The sequence below is a fragment of the Budorcas taxicolor genome, chromosome X, assembly GCF_023091745.1.
Source record: "Budorcas taxicolor isolate Tak-1 chromosome X, Takin1.1, whole genome shotgun sequence".
Taxonomy (NCBI): Eukaryota; Metazoa; Chordata; class Mammalia; order Artiodactyla; family Bovidae; genus Budorcas; species Budorcas taxicolor.
In genome coordinates, this window is record NC_068935.1 from 107,531,213 (window position 1) to 107,555,421 (window position 24,209).

General features: G+C 36.5%; 1 protein-coding gene across 1 annotated transcript in view; it reads right to left on the reverse strand.

Moving 5' to 3' along the window:
• The window catches only part of CFAP47 (cilia and flagella associated protein 47), a 502,957-nt gene that overhangs the window by 135,641 nt on the left and 343,107 nt on the right, over window positions 1-24,209 (reverse strand). Inside the window, exon 51 of the mRNA XM_052662737.1 lies at window positions 1,746-1,886. Within this exon, the coding sequence (XP_052518697.1) occupies window positions 1,746-1,886 (141 nt within the window). The remainder of the gene's footprint in view (window positions 1-1,745; window positions 1,887-24,209) is intronic.

Sequence of the window (24,209 nt, forward strand, 5' to 3'; positions counted from 1 at the left end):
AGATAGGACCCCCAAGATACAAACAAGATACAAGAAAATCTTGTTATATTTTGGAATCAATTCTCACTTCCTCTCTGCTCTCTTCTTGCCTGGAGAATTCCTTGGACAGAGGAGCCTGGTGTGCTGCAGACCATGGGATCACAAAGAGTCAGACACAACTGAGTGACTAACACTATCTACTCTCTCAAGAGAAGCATCTAATGCTAGTCTCTGGAATGTTTTCCATCTTTAGGGGTATTTCTCTATTCCCACCACCACCCTAAAAAACACTGTTCTCTTCACTTCAAACCCAGTTAGCTGTTGCAGTGGCCTAGCTATTCTCTTTCTAAACTGTTTTGAATAAATGCCTGGATATCCCTTTTAATCCATGTATTCTGTGATGGTTAATTTTATATAACAACTAGGCTGGACTATGGTGTCCAGTTGTTTGATTACACACCAGTCTAAATGTTGGTAGGAAGATACATGAACACTTTAATCAGTAGACTTTGAGTAAAGCACAATACTCTGTTTATGTGAATGTGCCAACTCCAATCAGTTGGAGGCCGTAAAAGCAAAGACTGAAGTGACCTGAAAGAGAAGCAATTCTTAGCCAAGCCTGAAACATGGAAACCCTCTCAGAGCTTGTAGCCTGCCTGGTCTTTCCTGGGCAATTTGGACTCAAGACTGCAACAGCAACTTTTACTAATTTTCCACCCTGGTTCCCTGGTGGCTCAGTGGTAAAAAATTTGCTTACAGTGTAGGAGATATAAGAGACATGGGTTCAATCCCTGGGTCAGGAAGATCCCCTGGAGGAGGGCATGGTTACCCATTCCAGTATTCTTGCCAGGAAAATCCCATGGACAGAGGAGCCTGGCAGGCTATAGTCCATAGGGTCACAAAGAGTCGGACATGACTATAGCAACTTAGCATGCAAGGATGTGCTTGCCCTATAGATTTTGGACTTGCCAGTCTCCCTAGTTATATTAGCCAATTCCTTAAAATGTCTCTTTCTATAAAGATATAGATTATTATATTATATTTAACTATACAATATTGGATTGTATGTTGTATTATATTATATTTGTGTCTCTTTCTTTGAAGAATCCTGATTAAACACAAACTCATTTAATAAAGATTTCTATTTTGGTATGCCTCTGGTTGAACTTTGCCCTTGTCGACCCACTTTTCTCTATTTCTCTCTTCCGTCCCTGCTACTCACCCATTAGAGAACTCATTCACCCACTCTCTCAGAAACCTGCCCTGTCTATTCCAACTCTCCATAAACCCATTTTCCTTCAAATTTCTACTGAAAAGATATGATGTTTAACAACATTCAAAGGAAGCTTTATAATATGGGAAGGGGAAACAATAGCATTTACTTTCTTTTGCATATGAGGCAGACTGCTATCATTTCACATATTTAAAAAAGGAACAGACTAAATTGTTAAAATAATATATTCATTAACATTTTATCAGAATTTGACTGAAAGTTTGTGTTCAGTAACAGAAATATGTGTAAAGTTCTTCACTTATGAAAGAGTAGGCAGCCTTCAAGCTGAAGTATTATAATCTACTCATTTTAATGGTAGTACAAATCTAGAAATTAACAACATGTAGTTAATCCTGAAATAATACAATTCTTACAGATATATGAAATACACATTTGTATATGTATTTTGAGTATAAAATAGCTACTGACTTACAAAAGAATGATGAGGGTTTATGAATGTTGATCATGAAACTCTCCGTAATAATAAATTTACCTGCTTTTTCCTCATCAAACCTGTCAGATAGTTCTGATAATGATTTCTTATAGGAGGGTATTTGATCTCTATCTTGATCTTCATCTGAGTCATTCTGAGAATCACCATCATGTTTGCTTTTAACAGAAAATGTAATTGTACCTATAACACATAGATGCAAGATGTCAGATTAACCAGGGTTTAGTTTTCAAAACTAACAATTAGACAGAACTTAATAGAAATTTCAAGGAAATAATTTAAATATCCATTAAAATTGTAATTTTTAAACAGCTTTCTCATAGTAATTAAGAAAATGTAGTAAATAATACAACTGCATCAGCCTTCAGAAAACATATTGGTCTTGAATGAGTGTTCTTACATATTTTCTAGAGTCATTCGTAACACTCATTTACTATCTCATTAAAACGTTTATTTTGCTTAATACAATATCCTAAGCATGAACTTTCCTTTAAGCATTTCATATGCAAAGTACTAAATTTTGTTCAAAAATACTAGTGTCAAAAATTTGCACTCTACCTGAAAATTTTCTTATAATAAAATTGACTTATAAAAGACTGGTATTAACTTTTAAACTGAAGCTAATATAGAAGGAAGTAATTCACAAATGGACCCTCATATCTCAACACCAGCTTGCTATATTCATATTTTTTTTATTCATCTTTAGAGGATGATTCAAATATTCTTTTCCCTTCAAAGTCCCACAATTCCATCTCCCTTCCTCATTCCTTGCCAATCATCTTCTTTCTATTTCACTAAGAAAATGGACACTTTCTGGAAAGAATTTCTTCACAATCCCACCATCACACTGACAAACCCTTCCACAATGGAGACGTTATCCTCTGGCTTTCCTCTTGTAAGTATGACTGATACATTCCTATCTGGACAGCTCCTGGATATGTGCACTAGATTCCATGTACTCTGGTCCACCCCAGGATCTGGCTGCTGTAATTATCCCTACTCTCCTCTGTATCTTCAATTCTCCCTCTTTGAAACATTCTGTAATAACATCCAATTTCCAAAAAGCCTTCTCTCCATCTAATGTGTATGTGTGTGTGTAAATGTATGTACTTTTAAATATTTATTTTTATACACACTCCCTGGAGGAGGGCATGGCAACCCACTTCAGTATTCTTGCCTGGAGAATCCCATGGACAGAGGAGCCTGGCAGGCTACAGTACATGGGGTCTCAAAGAGTTGGACATAATTGAAGTGACTTAGCACACTTGCATGTGTACATACACACACATACATACATACATACATACAAGTGCTAATATCATGTTAGGCTTAGCACTAGAATCTGGATGAAATGCACTATATAAATCACAAAAATGATTCAAGGCATAAAATAAACACATTTTTCAAGGGAAAAAAATCAAAGCAATATCTTGGCACTGCTCTAAGCAAGTGTAGTTAAGTGTCTTCTTTCAAAATGGCAAACAATAAAATATTGTCATGGTATTTAAATCTTTAGAAAGAATTAAAGATAAAGCAAATAGGAGATAAAGCTATAATTCAATATTTAAAGCTAAAATAACATGTATCAAAATTAGAGATAATCCATAGGAATATAGATTCAAAAATTGTATGTCCCCCAAAGCAAGTCCAATAATTAAAAATAAAAAATGCTTTACACTTTCAGATTGGTAATTTTAAAAACTTTTGAAAATATTAATTATTGATAAATGTTGAGTAACAACCCCTGTCTCAGATACTGGTTGGTAAGAATAAAAATTGGTACTACATATTTTGAGGGTAATTTTGCAAATTCACCAAACTGTTCTACATTCCCTTTGATATATGTTTAGTTTTTATCCTCTAAATAGCTTATATCTTAAATATTATCCCCATTGAAAAACTAGCAGAGTTATTTACAAAGATGCTGTTGCAATATTATCTGTAACTACAAAAAATGAGGAACTCAATTTCCATCTATGCATGACTAGTTACATGAATTAAGATAAACATTTATTTGGATTATTGTTCATCTAATCAAAAGAAAAAAATCTATGAAATCTGAATTGAAAACACATCCATGATACTCTGAGTGAAAGCAGCCATTTACAGAGCTTCATGTCTCATATGACCTGCTATGTGGTAGGTCTGTGTGTATATATTTGTGTTTAAAAGATATATATGGATATGAATTGGTATTTGGACAGATATTTATTTTCTCACAGATCTAGAGGCTACATGTTTGCCAGGTGCCGGCAGGGTTGGTTCCTTCTGGAGATTCTGAGTTGGATCTGTTCCATGTCCCTCTCCTAGTTTCTGCTGTTTACCAGCAATTCTTGGCATTCCTTGGTTTCTAGATGTATCATTCCAGTCTGCCTTCATCTTTGCATGGTGTTCTCTCCTGTACCTACTTGTGTCTATTTTCCTCTTCTTATAAGGACAACAGTCATATTGGGTCAGGGCTCACCCTAATTCAGCATGACTTCATTTTAATTTGATTATATCTGCAAAGACCCTATTCTAAATAGGATCACTTTAACAAGTATTGAGAGAGTCATTTCCTAGGCAGGTTGATAAGAAGTCTAGGGGTTCCCAAGGAGAGAGGGGTCTGGAATTCTCAAAGAGGAAGAAAGGACAAACTTTTTCCCTCTACATTCCTTAGGATTATATAACAATAATGTATCCTGCCTGAGGACAGTCTCTGGATTAAACCTTCTGGCTAATCCTGTTATCTTAAAATGTAAATTATGGGAGTAGGTCTGATGAGGTCTTTACAACCTCCAGACATTCTTTTGATTCATTGGAGAATATATAACTCCACTGCTAGCACTAGCAAGGGGGGTACTCTTTCTTCCCCCTTCTGATGTCTATGTCAGAAGCTTTCTCTGTCTTCTTTATACTTTAATAAAACTTTATTACACAAAAGCTCTGAGCAATCAAGCCTCATCTCTGGCCCCGGATTAAATTCTTCTCCTCCGGAGGCTAATAATCCCAGTGTCTTTTCCTGGTTCAGCAATAACCTTTCAGTATCTGCGGTTAAAACACTAGGTCCTTGGGCAAGCAGTTCTGACAGTACAGACAGAACATAGTACGGGGACATACCTCTGAATATAGACAAGCATGTCTTCTCGTACGAGTGTTCCCAGATCATGGCTAAGAGTAGTTGGAGCTGAGTCACAGGGTCATTTCAGGACCTGCAGCTGAACCAAAGTTGGAGGGCCTGCCACAGGGGCACAGACAGGCATGTCTCCCAGATGGTCCCCAGGTAGCTAGAAGTGGTGGCTAAGAGGGACTGAAGCTGTGTCATGGACCACTTCGGGGTCCACACATGGGACTGAATTCTGTGGGCCTGTTATACAGGGCATGGGCAGGTATGACTCCTGCTAAATTCCTTGGCAGATAAAGCTAATGGCAGGACCAAAGTCAAATGGAACTGTAACAATCCATAGGGGTGTTTTCTGGTCTGTAGCCATGATCACAGGTGGCAAGACTGTCATCTGAACATAAGCCTGCCTTTTCAAAATGGTCCTCCTTGGTTTTGGACTCCACCAGGGTTTCGTGGTCTCCTACCTGGATCCCATAATGGCACTTTTGTCCTTGGAAGGCTTTCAAATGATTGTGCTGAAGAGGGATACAATTGGTGGATCTTCTACTCTGCCATCTTGCTGATATCATTCCTATCTTATTATTTTCAATTCCCTTGTTTTTAAATATCACAAAGGCACCTAATTTACAAGTTAAACTTCATGTCATATTATAAACATGGCTTTCTTATTTTACATAGGAGCTTGGTATATGCTCACAAACAGATTGTGGAAAGACAGGATATATAGTGGAAGGAACATCAGGCTTTTGATAGAATGTGGATTCAAATTCTTGACTCTACTACTGCAAATTTAGCCTTGAACATGTCACTTACCTCATTTGTAAAATGGTGCTAGTTGCTTTGGGAATTAAATGACTACATAGTTTATGCTTATGTAGGACTTACTATATGCCAGGCATTGTTCCAGGGATTTACAAAAGCTGACAACTTTTTCCAAAACATACCTATGAAATAACTCCTATTACTATCCCCATTTTAAAAAAGTGAAACTGTGACACAAGAAAGTTCAGTAGCTTGCTCAAGGTCAATCAGCATTTAATAACACAGCTGGAATTTGAACATGAGCATTGTGATTTAAAGTCCACATTTTCTTAAACTAATAGATTTTATTTTTTTAAGAGTTTAATGTTTACAAAAAATGAGTGTAAAGTACAGAGAGTTCCCATATACCTCCCATAGTTTCCCCTATTATAAACATCCTGCATTAGATGGTACATTACTTATAGGTGATGAGCTGATAATAGTATATAATTAATAACTAAAGTCCATAGCTGACATTCTGGTTCACTCTTTGTGTTGTACATCCTACGACTTTGACAAATGTATAATTTCATCTATCTGAAAGTGAAAGTGAAAGTCGCTCAGTCATGTCCAACTCTTTGCGATTCCATGGACTATACAATCCATGGAATTCTCCAGGCCAGAATAATGGAGTGCATAGCCTTTTCCTTCTCCAAGGGATCTAGCCAGACATTACAGGCCAATTCTTTACCAGCTGAACCACAAGGTAAGCCCTTCATCTATCTACCATTATAGTATCAGAGAATAGTTTCATATCCCCCCCGTCAAATACCCTGTATCCCACTCATTCATCCCTCCCCCACAAACTCTCCTTCCCAGAACTGGCAACCACTGGTCTTTTCAGCATGCTGTATAGATGGCCTTTTCAGATTGGCTTCTTTCACTAAGCAACATACATTTAAGCTTTGTCCAGTCTTTTTGTCATTAGTTTTTATTACTAAAAAATATCCAATTGTATGGATATACCACTATGTATCCATTCACCTGCTGTAGGACATCAGGGCTGCCTCCACATTTTGGTGATCATGAATAAAGTTGTTATAAACATCCATGTGTAAATTTTTGTGTGGACATAAAGTATGAACTCATTTGGGTAAATACAAAACGAGCTGATGATTGCTGGATCATGTTATGAGTATGTTTTGTTTTGTAATAGACTGTTAAATTGTCTTCTAAAGCACCTGTACCACTGTACCATTTTGTATTCTCACCATTAATGAGTGAGAGTTCCAACTGTTCTACATCTTTACCAGCATTTGGTATTGTCAGGGCTTCTGGATTTAGCCATCCTAATAGGTATGTAGTGTTATCTCATTGTTGTTTTAATTTGCAGTTCCCTAAAAAGACATATGATTTTGGAAACCTTTCTATATGCTTATTTCCTATCAGAATATTTTCTTCAGTGAGGTGTCTCTCCAGATTTTTTGACAGTTTTAAAAACTGGGTTATTTTCCTGTTCTTATTAGTATTTTAAACTGTATTTTGGAAACCATTCATTTATTAGATATCAAAAAAATGTACAAGAAACCAAAAGGCACTATACATTAATAAACATTCAGTTAACTAAAAAAACAATAAACAAACAAAAATGAGCTTATATATACAGAGTACAGATTGGTGGTTGCCAGAGGCAAAGTGTGGGGGTGGGGTTAGTGAAAAGGGTGAAGGGAGTCAAAAGGTACAAATTTCTTGTTATAAAATAATTCATGGGAATGTAATGTACAGCATGATGACTACAGCTAATAATACTGTATTGCATATTAGAAAGTTGCTAAGAGAGTAAATCTTAAAAGTTCTCAGTACAAGAAAAGAATTCTAAGTGTGCACTGATTGATGTTTAGATTTAACATGATCATTTTGCAATAGTAACAATTATTAAATAAAAAAGATTCAATATAGCAATATTAGATTAAAACCTATAGACCTATACACACCTAAAAACAGAGGCCCAAAATATATGAAGAAAAAAATTGATAAAACCAGGAGAAATAGATAATCCTACAATAATAGCTGGAGACCTCAATATCCCACATTCATTAATGGATAGAACAACTAGACAGAAGACAAATATGGAAATAGAGGATGTGAACAATACTATAAAACAACTAGACCTAACTGACTTACATAGAACTTCCCACAAAACAGCAGCAGAAGACACATTATTTTCAAATGAATAAGGAACAATGTTTAGAGTAGATCACATGTAAAACCATGAAGTAAATCTTAATAATAAATTTTAAAATATTGAAATTGCACAAAGCATTTTTCCTCATCACAATGGAATGAAATTATAAATAACAGAAGAATGAAATGTATAAATTTGAAAATTAAACAACATACTCAAACAATATTTCAAAGAATAAATCACCATAAAAATTAGAAAATATCTTGAAAAAATTGAAAATGAAAACATAGCATATAAAACAAAGGATGCAATAAGAGCAGTGCTGAGGGCAATGTATAGCAGTAAACAATTTCATTAAAAGAATGAATAATCTCAAATCAACAACCTAACTGTACACTATATGAACTACAAAAAGAAGAGCAAATTAAACCCAAAACTAGCAGTAAGAAAAAAAAATTTTAGATGGAGGGAAATAATATACAGAACTGTTGGGAGCAGTGTTAGGCATTACTGACAAAATGGAGGCACAGCCCCCAACCCCCTCTTCCTTGTCCCATAGGCATGGACCCAGGATGAAGGAGTTAGGCCTTCTGATTCTGACTTGTACTTTCCTTTCTTCCATTGAGTTGGCTGGAAAGAATGTTAAGGTGCTTATTGTTCTTGAGAGAAACATGAGAAAGCACAAAGCCTTCTGCAGTTGTGCCCAGAAAATAATCTATAAAGTAACCATTGACATTTGTTCAAGGATCTTTACAAAGAATGTCCCAGGATGAGCATGTAGGCGGCAGCTTGAGGCCATGGGAAGGATTGTTATCTGAGACCTGTTTGTGAGGGAAATATTTATGGCAAAAGAATTTTGCTGAGTTTAGGGTTTAGGAATAATTAAGAATAGCTAGAAGCCTTTTTAGGAGATAGTGATCTTAAGATGCTAGGGGCAAACAGGATTTAGAAAGATAAGAAATAAACTGTGGAATGTGGCATGAGTTACAATATAATCACAAGTTAAGTATAGGACACATAAGAGAAAGTAGATAAAAGATAGTAAAGCCCATTCTGAGAGAATCCCTGAAGCAGGAACTCTGTTTGAAGGATAACAATGATTTCTGGAGACTGTAAATCTGGGTGGGGGAAACTGAAAATGTCAAACCTCTGGCCTAATGCTTTTGTCAAAGTATAAAAGAGAACCTGAAGCTCGGAATAAACATGTAGTTCCGTACTATGAGTCAGAGGCTACATCATCGTCTGCCGCCGACACCACTCACCCCTTCAGGCTGATTCCCTGGCTGCTGGAGCTGGACTCCAGCACAGAACAGAAAAATAAAGGAAACCAAAAAAAAAAAAAAAGTTTTTTCTTTGAAAAAATCAACAGAAGTGGTAGATCATTAGCTAGATGGACTAGGAAAAAAAGAGAGAAGACTCAAATGAATAAAATCAGAAATAAAGTAGGACATTACTATTATTTTTACCAAAATAAAAAGTATTATATATGCATATATATGAGAATATTATAAACAATTAAGTGCCAAAAATTGTATAAACTTAAATGCAATGGACAATTTCCTAAAACACTCACTGACGTATGAATAATAGAAAACTTGAATAGACACAAAATTAGGAAGAAAATTAAATCATTAATCAAAATCTCCCTGCAGAGAAAGCCCAGCACAAGATGGAAATTAAAACACTCACTGTTTAATTCTACCAAACACTTAAAGAAGAATTAACATTTTCAAAATACTGAGGAGGAGGGAAAAATTTCTAACTCATTCTAAGAGGCCAGCATTGCCATGATACAAAAACTAGACAAAGACAGTATAAGAAAACTAAAATCTAATATCCCAATAAACATTGATTCAAAAATTTCAATAAAATACTAGAAAATCAGCAGCATATCAAAAGAATTATATACCAAAATCAAATGAGACTCATTTCAGGAATGAATGAATGAAGGGTAAATTTATGTACACCAGCAATGAACAATTAGAAAAGAAAACTAATAAAACAATTCAGTTAGATAAAACCATTATTTGGATAAACTTACATATGTTAATATGTGTACTAAATAATAAGGGAACCTAATCACAAGAATTAAAAGTACACTTCCTCTATTCTTTCTCATTTCAGTTATTTATATACTTGACACATTTTTCTTCCTCCAACATGCCCATTTAAACATTATTGTATTTTTATTACCCTATTATGGCAGATAGAAATTTGACAACTGTTTGAAAAACAGCTCAAAAGTCCTATATGAGTGTAAGACCATATGTTATATACCAAAATGATAAATTACATATTCATCTAAAAACACAGAAATGGATGAAGAGAATTATAAGAGAAATTAAAGGTCTATTTAGTAGCTTATGTTTTAATTGAAATAACATTTTAAAAATATATCTTGGAATTACACCACTGATTTAAAAAGTGAAAAACTTTTTCATTGGCGATATAAGTTTTATTTCTAAACAATCACATTTTTAAATGGCATTTTATTTTCAGTTATTAATTAACTATGGTAGAAGAGATATGTGGTCAACTTCTTATAAACTTTTATTATGAAGAATAACTGTAGACTCAGCAACATGACTGGTAGTAATGAACCTTCAAACAAAATGCAGTAAATAATTATGAGAAGAATATGTATTTCAAATGATGATGATATTTTGCCACAATATATATGTACATGTGATTAATTCATTCCCTGTATTCCTCTTTTCTGGCCAAAGCCAATTAATTCAAAATGGAACAAAAATAAAACCTTGATTATTGGTGCTTGAGTTTATCAGAGTGATAGGAAAATTATTAGACTACTTTGGAAAAACTATAAGTGTAACAGAAATAATAGTAGTGAACAAAAGCAACTCTCTAAAATACAACATTGTTCATTTAATGGAGATTTTCAGTTTGAATGAGTGTTACAAAAATTCTAATAGGAATCATAATTATAGCTGTTATGTTTTTTAATAGCACAAACTTGTATTTTGAGAAATGGATTATTTTTCCTTTGTAAATAGTCTAAATGTTTGAATAGTAAATAAAACAAATCCCCTAGTATATAGGTCATTTTTAAAAATTAGGAATTATTTTCTCTAATTTCATACTCTCTTGTAAAATGTAAATATCAAACAAATTTATAGACTGAGTAATGTAATTTCACATTAATTTCTTTTGAAAATAATGAAAAAATATTTACTGAATGATTATTCTGTGTTAGGCAAATGCAAAATGCTTCACATTTATTACCTATTTAACCACTTTCATAAATATATGAGTTAATTACTCACTGAATTTATTTTAAAGCTGAGCAACTGAGGGTATAGAGAAGATTGGGTAACTTACTCCAGGTCATACAGTTAGTAAGTGACAAAGGCACATATATTTACCTGACATAGAATATGGGAAATGGCACATTAAACCATGTGTAAATATCACAGAATAAATGGGCATTTAATCAGAAAAACAGAAAAATCACTCACATACCTCGAAAATACTTATTTTGACCTAACGTGATAACTCTCAGATACTGCTCACTGATCACCTAAAATATATCATCCCTTACAAAACCTGCAAAAGGAAGATTCCATGGCAACAGTTAAACTTGGCAAGGTCTTTGACTCTTTGTTCTTGGTTCCCTCACATCCTTCCTGCTCCTTCCAATGGATCTTCACCACTCCCTTTTGCTAATGAGGAGAACTGTTTTGGAAAAATCACTGTATAGCTAGAATTTTATCCACTTAAGAATTTCTTGGAGGCACATTAACTGTCAAGAAGTTTTTTCTATAAGTATTTGTTCTATGCACATTATATTACACATGATCAAATTAATCTTAATTGCTGTTTCTCAAATATCACTGTTATTTAGTTGCTATGTTGTATCCAACTCTTGCAACCTCATGGACTGTAGCCCACCAGGCTCCTCTGTCCATGGGATTTCCCAGGCGAGAATACTGGAGTGGGTCTCTAACATCATACTACCCTTTAAAATTTGAATAACGAGACTAAACATGAAAGTCTAAGGAATTCTCGCCCTCTTCCTCCTTCTCTGTCATTTTTTCCTTTCTTTGTTTTATCCTTATTTCTGATTCACTTTCTTTTGTTTTATTTCTCCTTAGGGAACCAAGAGGCAAGGTGGAAAAACAAAATCATGTGGCTGATAAAGAACAGAGATAAAGAAACTGAGGGCTGCAGCCGCACTGCCATAAGAACTCATCTCCCACTTTTTAAACTCTTAATTTAAACCTATGACAATTAAGCTCCTGATGGTAGTCTTACAGGCTCCACTTCTTTGTGCATGGAATTATACTGTTTGCTCTTTCTATAATACATTCTGACACGAGTACATCAAGAAACTAAAGACAACAGGAAAGGATTATAAAGGATTATCAAAATCTACAGGATTCAGATTTCTGTTGTAGAGAATGGTGGATTATAATTTAACTTTAGCAAGAACCTATGATTTCATTACAGAAGCAAGCAGTGATAGTCTAGATTGCAGTTAAAAACACATGCTTCTTCCTGAATGTAAAAGAAAAAAAAAACTGATAAATTATATTTCATTAAAATTGAAAACTTCTATAATCACTTCATATAATATATGTATATCAAATTGTCACATTTTGCATCTTAAGAACATACAAATTTAATTTGTCGATTAAACCTCAATAAAGCTGGGTAAAATACACACTTTTGCTATTCTATAGATACTATTAATCAAATTAAGACAAAAACTACATATTGGGAGAAAAATTTGTAAAGCATGTATATAATAAAGGGAATATATCTAGAATATAGTTTTAAAAAGTCTAAAGATTCAACAATAAGAAAACAGACAATTCAATGGGGGCATGAACAAAAGACTTGAAAAAGCATTTCAGTGAAGAAGGCATATAGATAACAAGGTGGCTCAGATGGTAAGGAATTTGCCTGCAATGCGGAAGATCTGGGTTCAATCCCTGGGTCATGAAGAAACCCTGGAGAAGGGAATGGCAATCCAGTACAGTATTCTTGCCTGCAAAATTCCATAGACAGAGGAGCCTGGCAGGCTACAATCCATGGGGTCACAAAGAGTTGGACACAACTGAATGACTAACATGTTTGCTTTTGTTTTCACTTTTCACATGGAAGATAAAATAAGAACAGAAGATATGCTCAAAATTATTTATTATTCATTATGGAAATATAAATTAAAACCACGCTGCAATAGCATTACACACAAGTTAAAATGAAAAATATTGAAATCACTATCCTTATTTTAGTATGTAGACAAAATGGAACATTTATACACTGCTGGTGGGAATGGAAAAAGAAATAATCTTTTTGAAAAACTGTTTAGCAGTTTCTTTAAATGTTATAAATTCAATAACTGTGTTATCCAGTCATTCTATACATAAGCGATTTACCCAAAAGGAATGAAAGTATATGCCCATAGAAAGACATATACATGAATGCTCATAATAGCTTTTCATGTAATTAGCACAACATGCCAAAACCCAAATGTCCATCCATAGGTAAACAGATGAACAAACTATGATATATCCATTCTAGAGACTATTACTCAGCAATGAAAGGAATAAATTATTGAAACATACACTGTACAGATGGATCTCAAAATAATTATGATACACAAAATAAAACATCAAAAAAAGGGTGCATAATGTGTGATTTTACACACATACACACACACACACACACACAGTGCTGTAAGATGCATATAAAGTGACAGAAAACAGATAAATGGTTGTCCAGGGCAAGGGTGGCATTGGGCAGAAGGAGAGCAGAGGCAAAAAGATTAAAAATGGACACAAGGAAACTTTAAGGGGGGAAACATATTCATTATTTGAATTAAATCAATGGATTCATGGGTATATATGTTGCTGTGCTGTGCTTAGTCACTCAGCTGTGTCCACCTCTTTGTAACCCCACAGACTGTAGCCCACCAGGCTTCTCTGTCCATGGGGATTCTCCAGGCAAGAATACTGGAATGGGTTGCCATGACTTCCTCCAGGGGATTTTCCCAATCCAGGGATCAAACCCAGGTCTCCCACATTGCAGGCAGATTCTTTACCATCTGAGCCACCAGAGCAGCCCATATACATATGTTCAGTTCAGTTCAGTTCAGTCGCTCAGTCGTGTCCGACTCTTTGCGACCCCATGAATCACAGCACGCCAGGCCTCCCTGTCCATCACCAACTCCTAGAGTTCATTCAGACTCACGTCCATCGAGTCAGGGATGCCATCCAGCCATCTCATCCTCTGTCATCCCCTTCTCCTCCTGCCCCCAATCCCTCCCAGCATCAGAGTCTTTTCCAATGAGTCAACTCTTCACATGAGGTGGCCAAAGTACTGGAGTTTCAGCTTTAGCATCATTCCTTCCAAAGAAATCCCAGGGCTGATCTCCTTCAGAATGGACCAGATGGATCTCCTTGTAGTCCAAGGGACTCTCAAGAATCTTGTCCAACACCACAGTTCAAAAGCATCAATTCTTCGGCACTCAGCTTTCTTCACAGTCCAACTCTCACATCCATACATGACCACTGGAAAAACCATAGCCTTGACTAGATGGACCTTTGTTGGCAAAGTAATGTCTCTGCTTTTCAATATGCTATCTAGGTTGGTCATAACTTTTCTTCCAAGGAGTAAGCGTCTTTTAATACATATGTTAAGTCTTCTCAAATTGTATTTTGAATATCTACAACTTATTGTATATCAATCATTCTGCAACAAAGGTGTTAAAAAATATACTGTGTGTTTCAGATATTATACACACCACTTCTAAGCAGGATATTGACAGAAACTGAGAACTGTCACCCCAAATTGGAAGTATTGTATAAGCAGGATGTGTTAAATTCACAGCCCCAATGAGTATCTTTCTAGCACTAGGCAATGTCATGTACAAGGTAATTAATACAGGATAATTAATGAAGGCATCCTATTTAAATAGCGAGAAGACTTTTATATATCTGTCTATCTATCTAACTAAAATCTCTATGTACATCTCCTCTTCTTCTATAAAGTCATGTATATTTCACTGATATCAAATATAAACGATTGCTCATTTGTTTGGATTCACTGCATTGTGAAGGTGGCTTCTTAAGCCTCCATGAAAAGTCCTCATTTATATTTTATTTTATTTTCACTTTATTTTTATGATTAATTCCTGTATGAGATAAAAATGAATTATAGCATTAAAAAACATCCTTAGGCCCCATCCACAGGGTAAAAAGAGAGCAGTCACATTTTATAAAACTGCAGAATGTCAATAAGCAAGCGTTCAACACAATTTGCAAAACTTTTTGAAGTAGTTTCATGTTAAGAAAAAAATATTTAAATACAGATAGCCAACAGGCACATGAAAAAAAATGTTCAACATCACTAATTATTAGAGAAATACAAATCAAAACTACAGTGAGGTACCACCTCACACCGATTAGAATGGCCACCATTAAAATGTCTACAAATAATAAATGCTGGAGAGGGTGTGGAAAAAAGGGAATCCTCCTACTCTGTTGGTGGGAATAAAAGTTGGTACAGTCACTATGAAAAACAGTATGGAGGCTCCTCAAATAACTAAAAATAGAGTTGTCATATGATCTAGCCATCCCACTCCAGGGCATATATCTAGATAAAACTATAATTCAACAAGATACATACACCCCAATATTTGTTGCAGCACTATTCTCAATAGCCAAAGCATGAAAACAACCTAAAAGTCCACTGACAGATGAATGGATAAAAAAAGTTGTGGTATATATATATACAATAGAATACTACTCAGTCATAAAAAGAACAGAACAATGCCATTTGCAGCAACATGGATAGAACTAGAGACTGTCATATTAAGTGAAGTAAGTCAGGAAGAGAAAGACAAATCCCATATCATATCACTTATATGTGGAATCCAAATTATGGCACAAATGAACCTATCTATGAAACAGAAACAAACTCACATACATAGAGAACAGACTCATGGCTGCCAGTGGGGAGGGGAGTGGGGGAAGAATAGAATGGGAGTTTGTGGTTAGTAGATGTAAGCTCTTATATATGGAATGGATAAACAAGGTCCTATTGCATAGCACAGGGAACTATAGTCAATATTCTATGATAAATCGTAATGGAAAATAATATTAAAAAAGAATATGTGTGTGTGTGTGTGTGTGTGTGTGTGTGTGTGTGTATCAAGTATACTTCAATAAAAGAGAGAAAAAATTAAAAGACAAAAAATGGTTTTTGATTTCAATAGGTTATGTTTAATTTCACATATACTAGAAAGCCTCTTTGAAGGATGCTTTGAATTTGAAAATTTTCATTTAAATGTATGAAAAATTATTTACAGAAACCCCCCTCTATGAGATTCTTCAGTAAAAGTTTTACATGAGAAAAGCCCATGACTTGCTAAGTCATATTTTCATTTTACTGCAAATAACTCCTTACAAAACACACAAATTCTTTTGACTAGTAAAGCAGGACACACACACACACATAACATATATACACATAGGAGAAAGGATAAGAGGGAGAGAGGTGGGGAAAGAGGGAGAAAGTTTTATCTTCTTAATAATAATGATATATATGTGTATATGTATATGCATATATACTATATATAGGTATATTTTATATATATCAGTAGTTCAAAATTCAATGAAGTTTTTAACCAGGATATCATAGGGTAGATTCAATAGCCACTAGAGCCTTCTTCCAAGAGCAACCTGAACTTATATTCAAGAAAGCATCTACAGTCTGCCTTGCATTCCTAGGGAGAACTACATCTCTGATACACGATCATCAATTATGAGTGAATGTTGTACCAATTAAATGTGGGTTCCAAGGCAAACACTGGAATCTCAGTAATATCTTAGTTTGACAGAAGATATGCAGTTTCTGAATTTATGCTTTTCTCTAAGTTTGTAAATCTTCCTTGTACTCATATTTTACTGCACTCCTCTTATTGTACTACTAAGCAATTTAAAAAATATTTTAGAAATAATTTTTGAACGGTATTACTTCTTCCCTTTGATACTAACTGGATACCTGCTGCTACATGTCAGGTGTTGGTCTGCAGGCCAGTGTTAGCCTGAAACTCAGAGGACAGAACATCCTGCACAAAGGCAGAAAATGCAAAATTTGCCTCCTTCTTTGATCTATTAACATGTATGAATTTATCTCGAGCCAAGTATATGAGCAGACCTTGAGACTAGAGTTAATGCTGATTTTGACTTTGGGTTTGGGGCAGAAGACATATCTAGTGTTCACAAGCCTCACCTAGGTTAATCCCACTCAGGCAGGTAGAGCTTTTATCAACTATCAGAGCAGAGGCTGTCTGGGAAAGCAGAGACAGGGAAAACTAACAGGAGAGCCCAGAGGACCATGAGAGGATCCAAACAAACTCAATTCATTCTCTCTGCACTGCCTCAAGGCCCTGTTTCTGCAAACCATTTCCTTCATCTAAAAGAGCATGAAAATGCTTTATGGCATTTATAGCAGCCAGCATTTGTTTTGAAATACCAGTGGCATCTAACTGGTTTTTATGCTCCTATAACTGTATACAGTCTACAACACTGGTGGGAATAAGCCAGCAAGATCCAAATTCTATTTCAGCCAAGCTTTTGATAGAACCGCCTCTGGCATTTTCAATGAGATCAACTAGGAGAGAGTGGAAACAAAAGAAGCCCTAAATCCTCCCATATACCCATATCATGTTAGAGAATTTTCAAAAATGAAGTTAGCATATTAAATAAGGGTGCTAAATATTAGTTTAAGACCTACCAGATGAGCACTTTTCATATATCTCCATTTTATGCCCATAACTACCCTGAAAGTTTAAGTATTATCTATATTTTACATGTAAAAAAAAATCTGATAATCAGAGACACTAAGTATACTGCCAAGGTTGCCCAACCAGAGAACGATGTAATTGGAGATTGAAGTCACATGCACCTTTTGAACATGTTCCTTTGTGACCCAGTAAGATAAGAGATAGCAAAGTAAAAGATGTGCAATTCTGCCACTGCAATGTGGCAGTTAGCAAGAATACACTACCCAGACTTTAAATTAAAAAATGCAAATTTAAATAGCACTGCTCTTGCTCGGAATCACATTCTGAATATACACATGACAAGCAGGCTTCTCATCACACACAATATTAGAAATCAAATTTTGAACTGAATTTGTATTTCAAACTGGTAATACATTTCTCTCTAGATAGTGTATTATGTCAGAGAGTATTGGCGTGCCAGCTATAAAAACGAATCCTATCTTGTTTAAACATAGGCCTAACATAAGAACTTTGCTATGCACACATTAAACACTTTGTTTTGACATTAAGCAGAAGTTCACTGAACAGAAATTTTTAAAAGTCTTTAGCAAAGCTGACTAAAACCTCTTTGCAATTGTTTGGAGGAGGCTTTCTTGTGCCAATGTCATAATAGATCTCATTCCAGCATAAGAACTTTCGAATTGCAAATTTGTAGAAATAAATCTTAGTTATAATTCACAGTTGTGTTGAACTGAATAAATACAATCACTTTTCAGCAAGTGAAAAAGCACCTTCCGCTGCCATTGAAAAAAAATACAGGGTAATTGTGGGTTACCTCAAAATTATCATCATTACCTACTTTCTGGAGCTCTCAGCCTGTCAAGGGTCACAGATATAAGAGAGACTAAGACTGCTTTATCTTGAATGCTCAGGGTAGAGATTAAATTTACTAACATGACTGGAAACCATCTTAAAATGTGGATTCTCAGCATTTATTTTTCTACTGTGGAATAAAACAAGAATAGTATTGAACTGTGTTCAAGTAATATGCTAAACAATTAAATACTTGACACTGTAAGTGAATGGTTTATGAAATGTCTTTTTTTAATATGTATTTTGAATTGAGATAAAATCTATACATAACATTAAGTTAGTTTTAAGTGTAAAAATCCTATTCAATGTTTAGAGATCATTTTAGGCCACCATGCCATGATTCACATACCAAATTATTTCAGCCTATTTGTTCATAAATTTAAATGACTCCTAGTTCAATAAATAATCCTGGTGAATTTCTACAACTCTGTAGACAAAGATAAGATATTCAATATCCAAAGTTTTCCCTCATCTCACCCTTTTCTATTTTGGTCACAAACAAATGGTTTTCCCTGGTGGCTCAGTGGGTAAAGAATGCTCCTGCAAGGCAGGAGACACAGGTTCTATCCTTGGGTTGGGAAGATACCCTGGAGAAGGAAATGACAACCCTGAAATTTATTGACACAAAAAGATAACCTCAAATTAAGATAGAAATGGGCTTTCCCTCCCTAACTAGGAAATCCATCCTACTAATGGCTTCTCTCTCACAGTTAATGTTATCACCTTCCTTGGAGTTGCTTACTATCACAAATACACTTGACTCTCTTTTCTCCCTTCTCTCTCCATTATCATTCTTCATCAAATGCAATTGTGGTAAATGCTATGCTGCATCAACCATAGTCCTGTTCAGGAATGAAGGATTTATTTCTGTGGCTACTAGGAATGATGCTGGTAAATGGCGATCTGGTCAAACCCTCTTCAGACATTGACTTAAGTGGAAAAAGTAAGCCTCCTCCAAGGTCAAACCTCCTTCCACACGTAGTCCACTTTTCAATGACTAATCAACACAGCATGAATCAAGGCAAATTGCAAGTGGTCAAACAGGAGATGACAAGAGTGAACATTGACATTCTAGGAATCAGCGAACTAAGATGGACTGCAATGTAAGAATTTAGCTTAGATGACCATTTTATCTACTAGTGTGGGCAGGAATCCCTTAGAAGAAATGGAGTAGCCATCATAGTCAACAAAAGAGTCTGAAATGCAATACTTGGATGCAGTCTCAAAAACGACAGAATGATCTCTGTTCGTTTCCAAGGCAAACCATTCAATATCATGGTAATCCAAGTCTATGTCCCGACCAGTAATGCTGAAGAAGCTGAAGATGAACAGTACTATGAAGACCTACAAGACCTTCTAGAACTAACACCCAAAAAAGATGTCCTTTTCATTATGGGGGACTGGAATGCAAAAGTAGGAAGTCAAGAAACACCTGGGGTAACAGGCAAATCTGGTCTTGGAATATAGAATGAAGCAGGGCAAAGGCTAATAGAGTTTTGCCAAGAGAATGCACTGGTCATAGCAAACACCCTCTTCCAACAACACAAGAGGAGACTCTACACATGGACATCACCAGCTGGTCAACACAGAAATCAGATTGATTATATTCTTTGCAGCCAAAGATGGAGAAGCTCTATACAGTCTGTAAGAACAAGACTGGGAACTAACTGTGGCTCAGATCATGAACTCCTTATTGCCAAATTCAGACTGAAATTGAAGAAAGTGGAGAAAACCACTAGACCATTCAGGTATGACCTAAATCAAATCCCTTATGACTATACAGTTGAAGTGAGAAATAGATTTAAGGGACTGGATCTGATAGAGTGTCTGACGAACTATGGACGGAGGTTCATGACATTGTACAGGAGACAGGAATCAAGACTATCCCCAAGAAAAAGAAATGCAAAAAAGCAAGGTGGCTGTCTGAGCAGGCCTTACAAATAGCTGTGAAGAGAAGGGAAGCGAAAAGCTAAGGAGAAAAGGAAAGATATACCATTTGAAAGGTCAATTTTCATTCCAATCCCAAAGCCAAAGAATGTTCAAATTAATGCACAATTGCACTCATCTCAAATGCTAATAAAGTAATGTTCAAAATTCTCCAAGCCAGGCTTCAGCAATACATGAACCATGAACTTCCAGATGTTCAAGCTGGATTTAGAAAAGGCAGAGGAACCAGAGATCAAACTGCCAAGATCCGCTGGATCATCAAAAAGGCAAGAGAGTTCCAGAAAAACATCTATTTCTGCTTTATTGACTATGCCAAAGCCTTTGAAGTGAAGTGAAGTGATGCTCTCAGTCGTGTCCGACTCTTTGCGACCCCATAGATTGTAGCCCACCCGGCTCCTCGGTCCATGGGATTTTCCAGGCATGAACACTTGAGTGAGTTGCTGTTTCCTTCTCCAGGGTATCTTCCTGACCCAGGGATCGAACCCGGGCCTCCCGCATTGGAGGCAGACGCTTTACTGTCTGAGCTACCAGGGAAGCCCAAAGACTTTGACTGTGTGGATCACAATAAACTGTGGAAAATTCTGAAACAGATGGGAATACCAGACCACCTGACCTGCCTCTTGAGAAATCTGTATGCAGGACAGGAAGCAACAGTTAGAACTGGACATAGAACAACAGACTGGTTCCAAATAGGAAAAGGAGTATGTCAAGCCTGTAAATCATCCTGCTTATTTAACTTCTATGCAGAGTACATCATGAGAAACGCTGGGCTGGATGAAGCATAAGCTGGAATCAAGATTGCTGGGAGAAATATCAATAACCTCAGATATGCAGATGACACCACCCTTATGGCAGAAAATGAAGAACTAAAGAGCCTCTTGACGAAAGTGAAAGAGGACAGAGAATAAGTTGGCTTAAAGCTAAACATTCACAAAACTAAGATCATGGCATCCAATAGCATCACTTCATGGCAAATAGATGGGGAAACAGTGGAAACAGTGGCTGACTTTATTTGTTTGGGCTCCAAAATCACTGCTGATGGTGATTGAAGCCATGAAATTAAAAGACCTTTATTCCTTGGAAGGAAAGTTATGACCAACCTAGACAGCATATTAAAAAGCAGAGACATTACTTTGTCAACAAAGGTCCATCTAGTAAAGGCTATGGTTTTTCTAGTAGTCACGTATGGATGTGAAAGTTGGACTATAAAGAAAGCTGAGCACCGAAGAATTGATGCTTTGGAACTGTGGTGTTGGAGAAGACTCTTGAGAGTCCCTTGGACTGCAAGGAGATCCAACTAATCCATCCTAAAGGAGATAAGTCCTGGGTGTTCACTGGAGGGACTGATGTTGAAGCTGAAACGCCAATACTTTGGCCACCTGATGCGAAGAGCTGACTCACTGGAAAAGATCCTGATGCTGGGAAAGATAGATTGAGGGCAGGAGGAGAAGGGATGACAGAGGATGAGATGGTTGGATGGCATATCCAACTCAATGGACATGGGTTTGGGTAGACTCTGGGTGCTGGTGATGGACAGGGTGGCCTGGCGTGCTGCAGTTCATGGGGTCACAAAGAGTCGGACATGATTGAGAGACTGAACTGAACTGAACTGAACTGTATCAACACAGCAGCATAAAGGCCCAGTCCCTTTCTCCTGCTGCTTCTGCTAAGTTGCTTCAGTTGTGTCCGACTCTGTGTGACCCCATAGACGGCAGCCCACCAGGCTCCCCCATCCCTGGGATTCTCCAGGCAAGAATGGTGGAGTGGATTGCGGTTTTCTTCTCCAATGCATGAAAGTGAAAATTGAAAGTGAAGTCACTCAGTCGTGTCCGACTCTTTGCGACCCCATGGACTGCAGCCAACCAGGCTCCTCCACCCATGGGATTTTCCAGGCAAGAGTACTGGAGTGGGTTGCCATTGCCTTCTCTTCCCCTTCTCCTAACTTGGGACAATTCCAAAGGACCTTCCTAGCTTCAGAAACCCTAATGAGTTGAAAGTGAAAGTGAAGTCACTCAGTCGTGTCTGACTCTTTGCGACCCGCGGACTGTAGCCCACCAAGCTCCCCTGTCCATGGGATTCTCCAGGCAAGAATACTGGAGGGGGTTGTCATTTCCTTCTCCAGGGGATCTTCCTCACTCAGGGATCGAACCCAGGTCTCCCACATTGCAGGCAGACGCTTTAACCTCTGCACCACCAGGTAAGCCCTAATGAGTTGACTAAACCCTAATGAGTTGACTAAACTCATTAGTCAGCCCTAATAAGTGACTTTACTATTTTTTGTCCGGAAACCCAACTTTTTCCTCTGCTCAGTATTATACTTTGTTACCTTTTTCTTTATAAGTGTTAATGACAACACAGTTCCTATCCTAGAATCTGATTCCCTTGAGACTTAAGCTGCTATAGCATCATTTTCAACTGTCACTTTTCCTGAAATTTTCCTTCTGTTTTTTAACTCACTATCATTGGACTTGTTTGGTCTGCCTTCAATCCTCATTTAAATGGTCAATATTATCTTTTTGTTCCATGGCAAAAGAGGCATTTGAATTAAAACCTCCACGTGGGCACATATGAAACATGATTGTACCTCACTTCAGGCTGCTGTGATAATTCCAAATCCATCCATTTTTTCAAAATTCTTACCTATCAGTCAATATGCCATGACACCCAGTATAGTATATACTACATATAACTCTGTGCCCCATGAAAATCCCCTCTGCAGACAGCTTCCATACACACCAATGGTTTCCTATGACTTTTTTCCAGTAGGGATTCACTGCCATGTAATCTTCCCTAAGAAAAAACATTAATGATTGATGGAGAGGAGTTAGAGGATGTTTACCTCAATTTGCTTACCCTTCAGCCTAACAATTCTCTCAGAAAGTTACCAATAAGTTTCCCTAGGTCTCAGCAGTAATTTGATGTATATCTTACTTTTTACTGACTTTTTCCCTTCAGCATCTTACTTCTCCATTCAGTCAGTGTGCTTTCTGTGATCACCTCTCAAATAAACTGCTTGCAATTAAACTCGTCTCTCAGGGTCTGCTTTCAGTATAAGAGGCACAAACTAATATTGAGAACTGATCGACCAGAATATTACTAAAGTCCACTAAATGATCTCTCAGATCCATCCACCCTATCTTGTACTCCCTATCTGTTTTGTGTATTATCTCTAGACTTTTCTTTCTAAAACTCAGTTGACTCACACCCCTCAGAAATCTTCAATAGCTGCAACTTCAGTAAGAAGTAAAACAAAAATTCCATACAACAAAGTCTGCCTATATTTCTATAGGCAGTGACAGTTGTATGTCACTGCATTGGCTGCCACAGATACACACTCCAGACATATCCCTGCTATTCATTACTTACAGAAAATATCTTTTCTGTGTTTTCAATAAGGTTGTTTCCTTTGCTCTGCTCACTATACTGGCTGATAAGTCCCAGCTCAAAGGTCCAGCTTTAAGGTCCAGATCAAAACCATTATCCCCTAAGAAACCCTCTCTGACTCCCACTGTTAGGGTTAATGTTTTCCATTATCAGTGCCATGTTTAAACTTGTGGTATATCAAAGTGTACCTTGTACTAGATGATTTATGGATATGTATTTCCACCACCAGATACGAAATCCCAGGAGGAAGGAGCCACACAATATTTATTTTTGTATCCAGTAGTAATATTTGAAATAATTAACAAACCTATTTTCCAGCCCAGATCAATCAGAAAGGACGCTGGATCCAAATTCTGAGGCTTGTGATAACCCTTTATATTTAGCTGAATTATTGGGGAGGTGTGGGGCCAAAGGGATAGACTGTGGTGGCTAGAGTTTAAAAGTTGCATTACAGTAGAGTTCAAACAATTAAGGATTGCCAACATATGAGGAAAAGCATCTGTGAAAATATTTTAACGAACA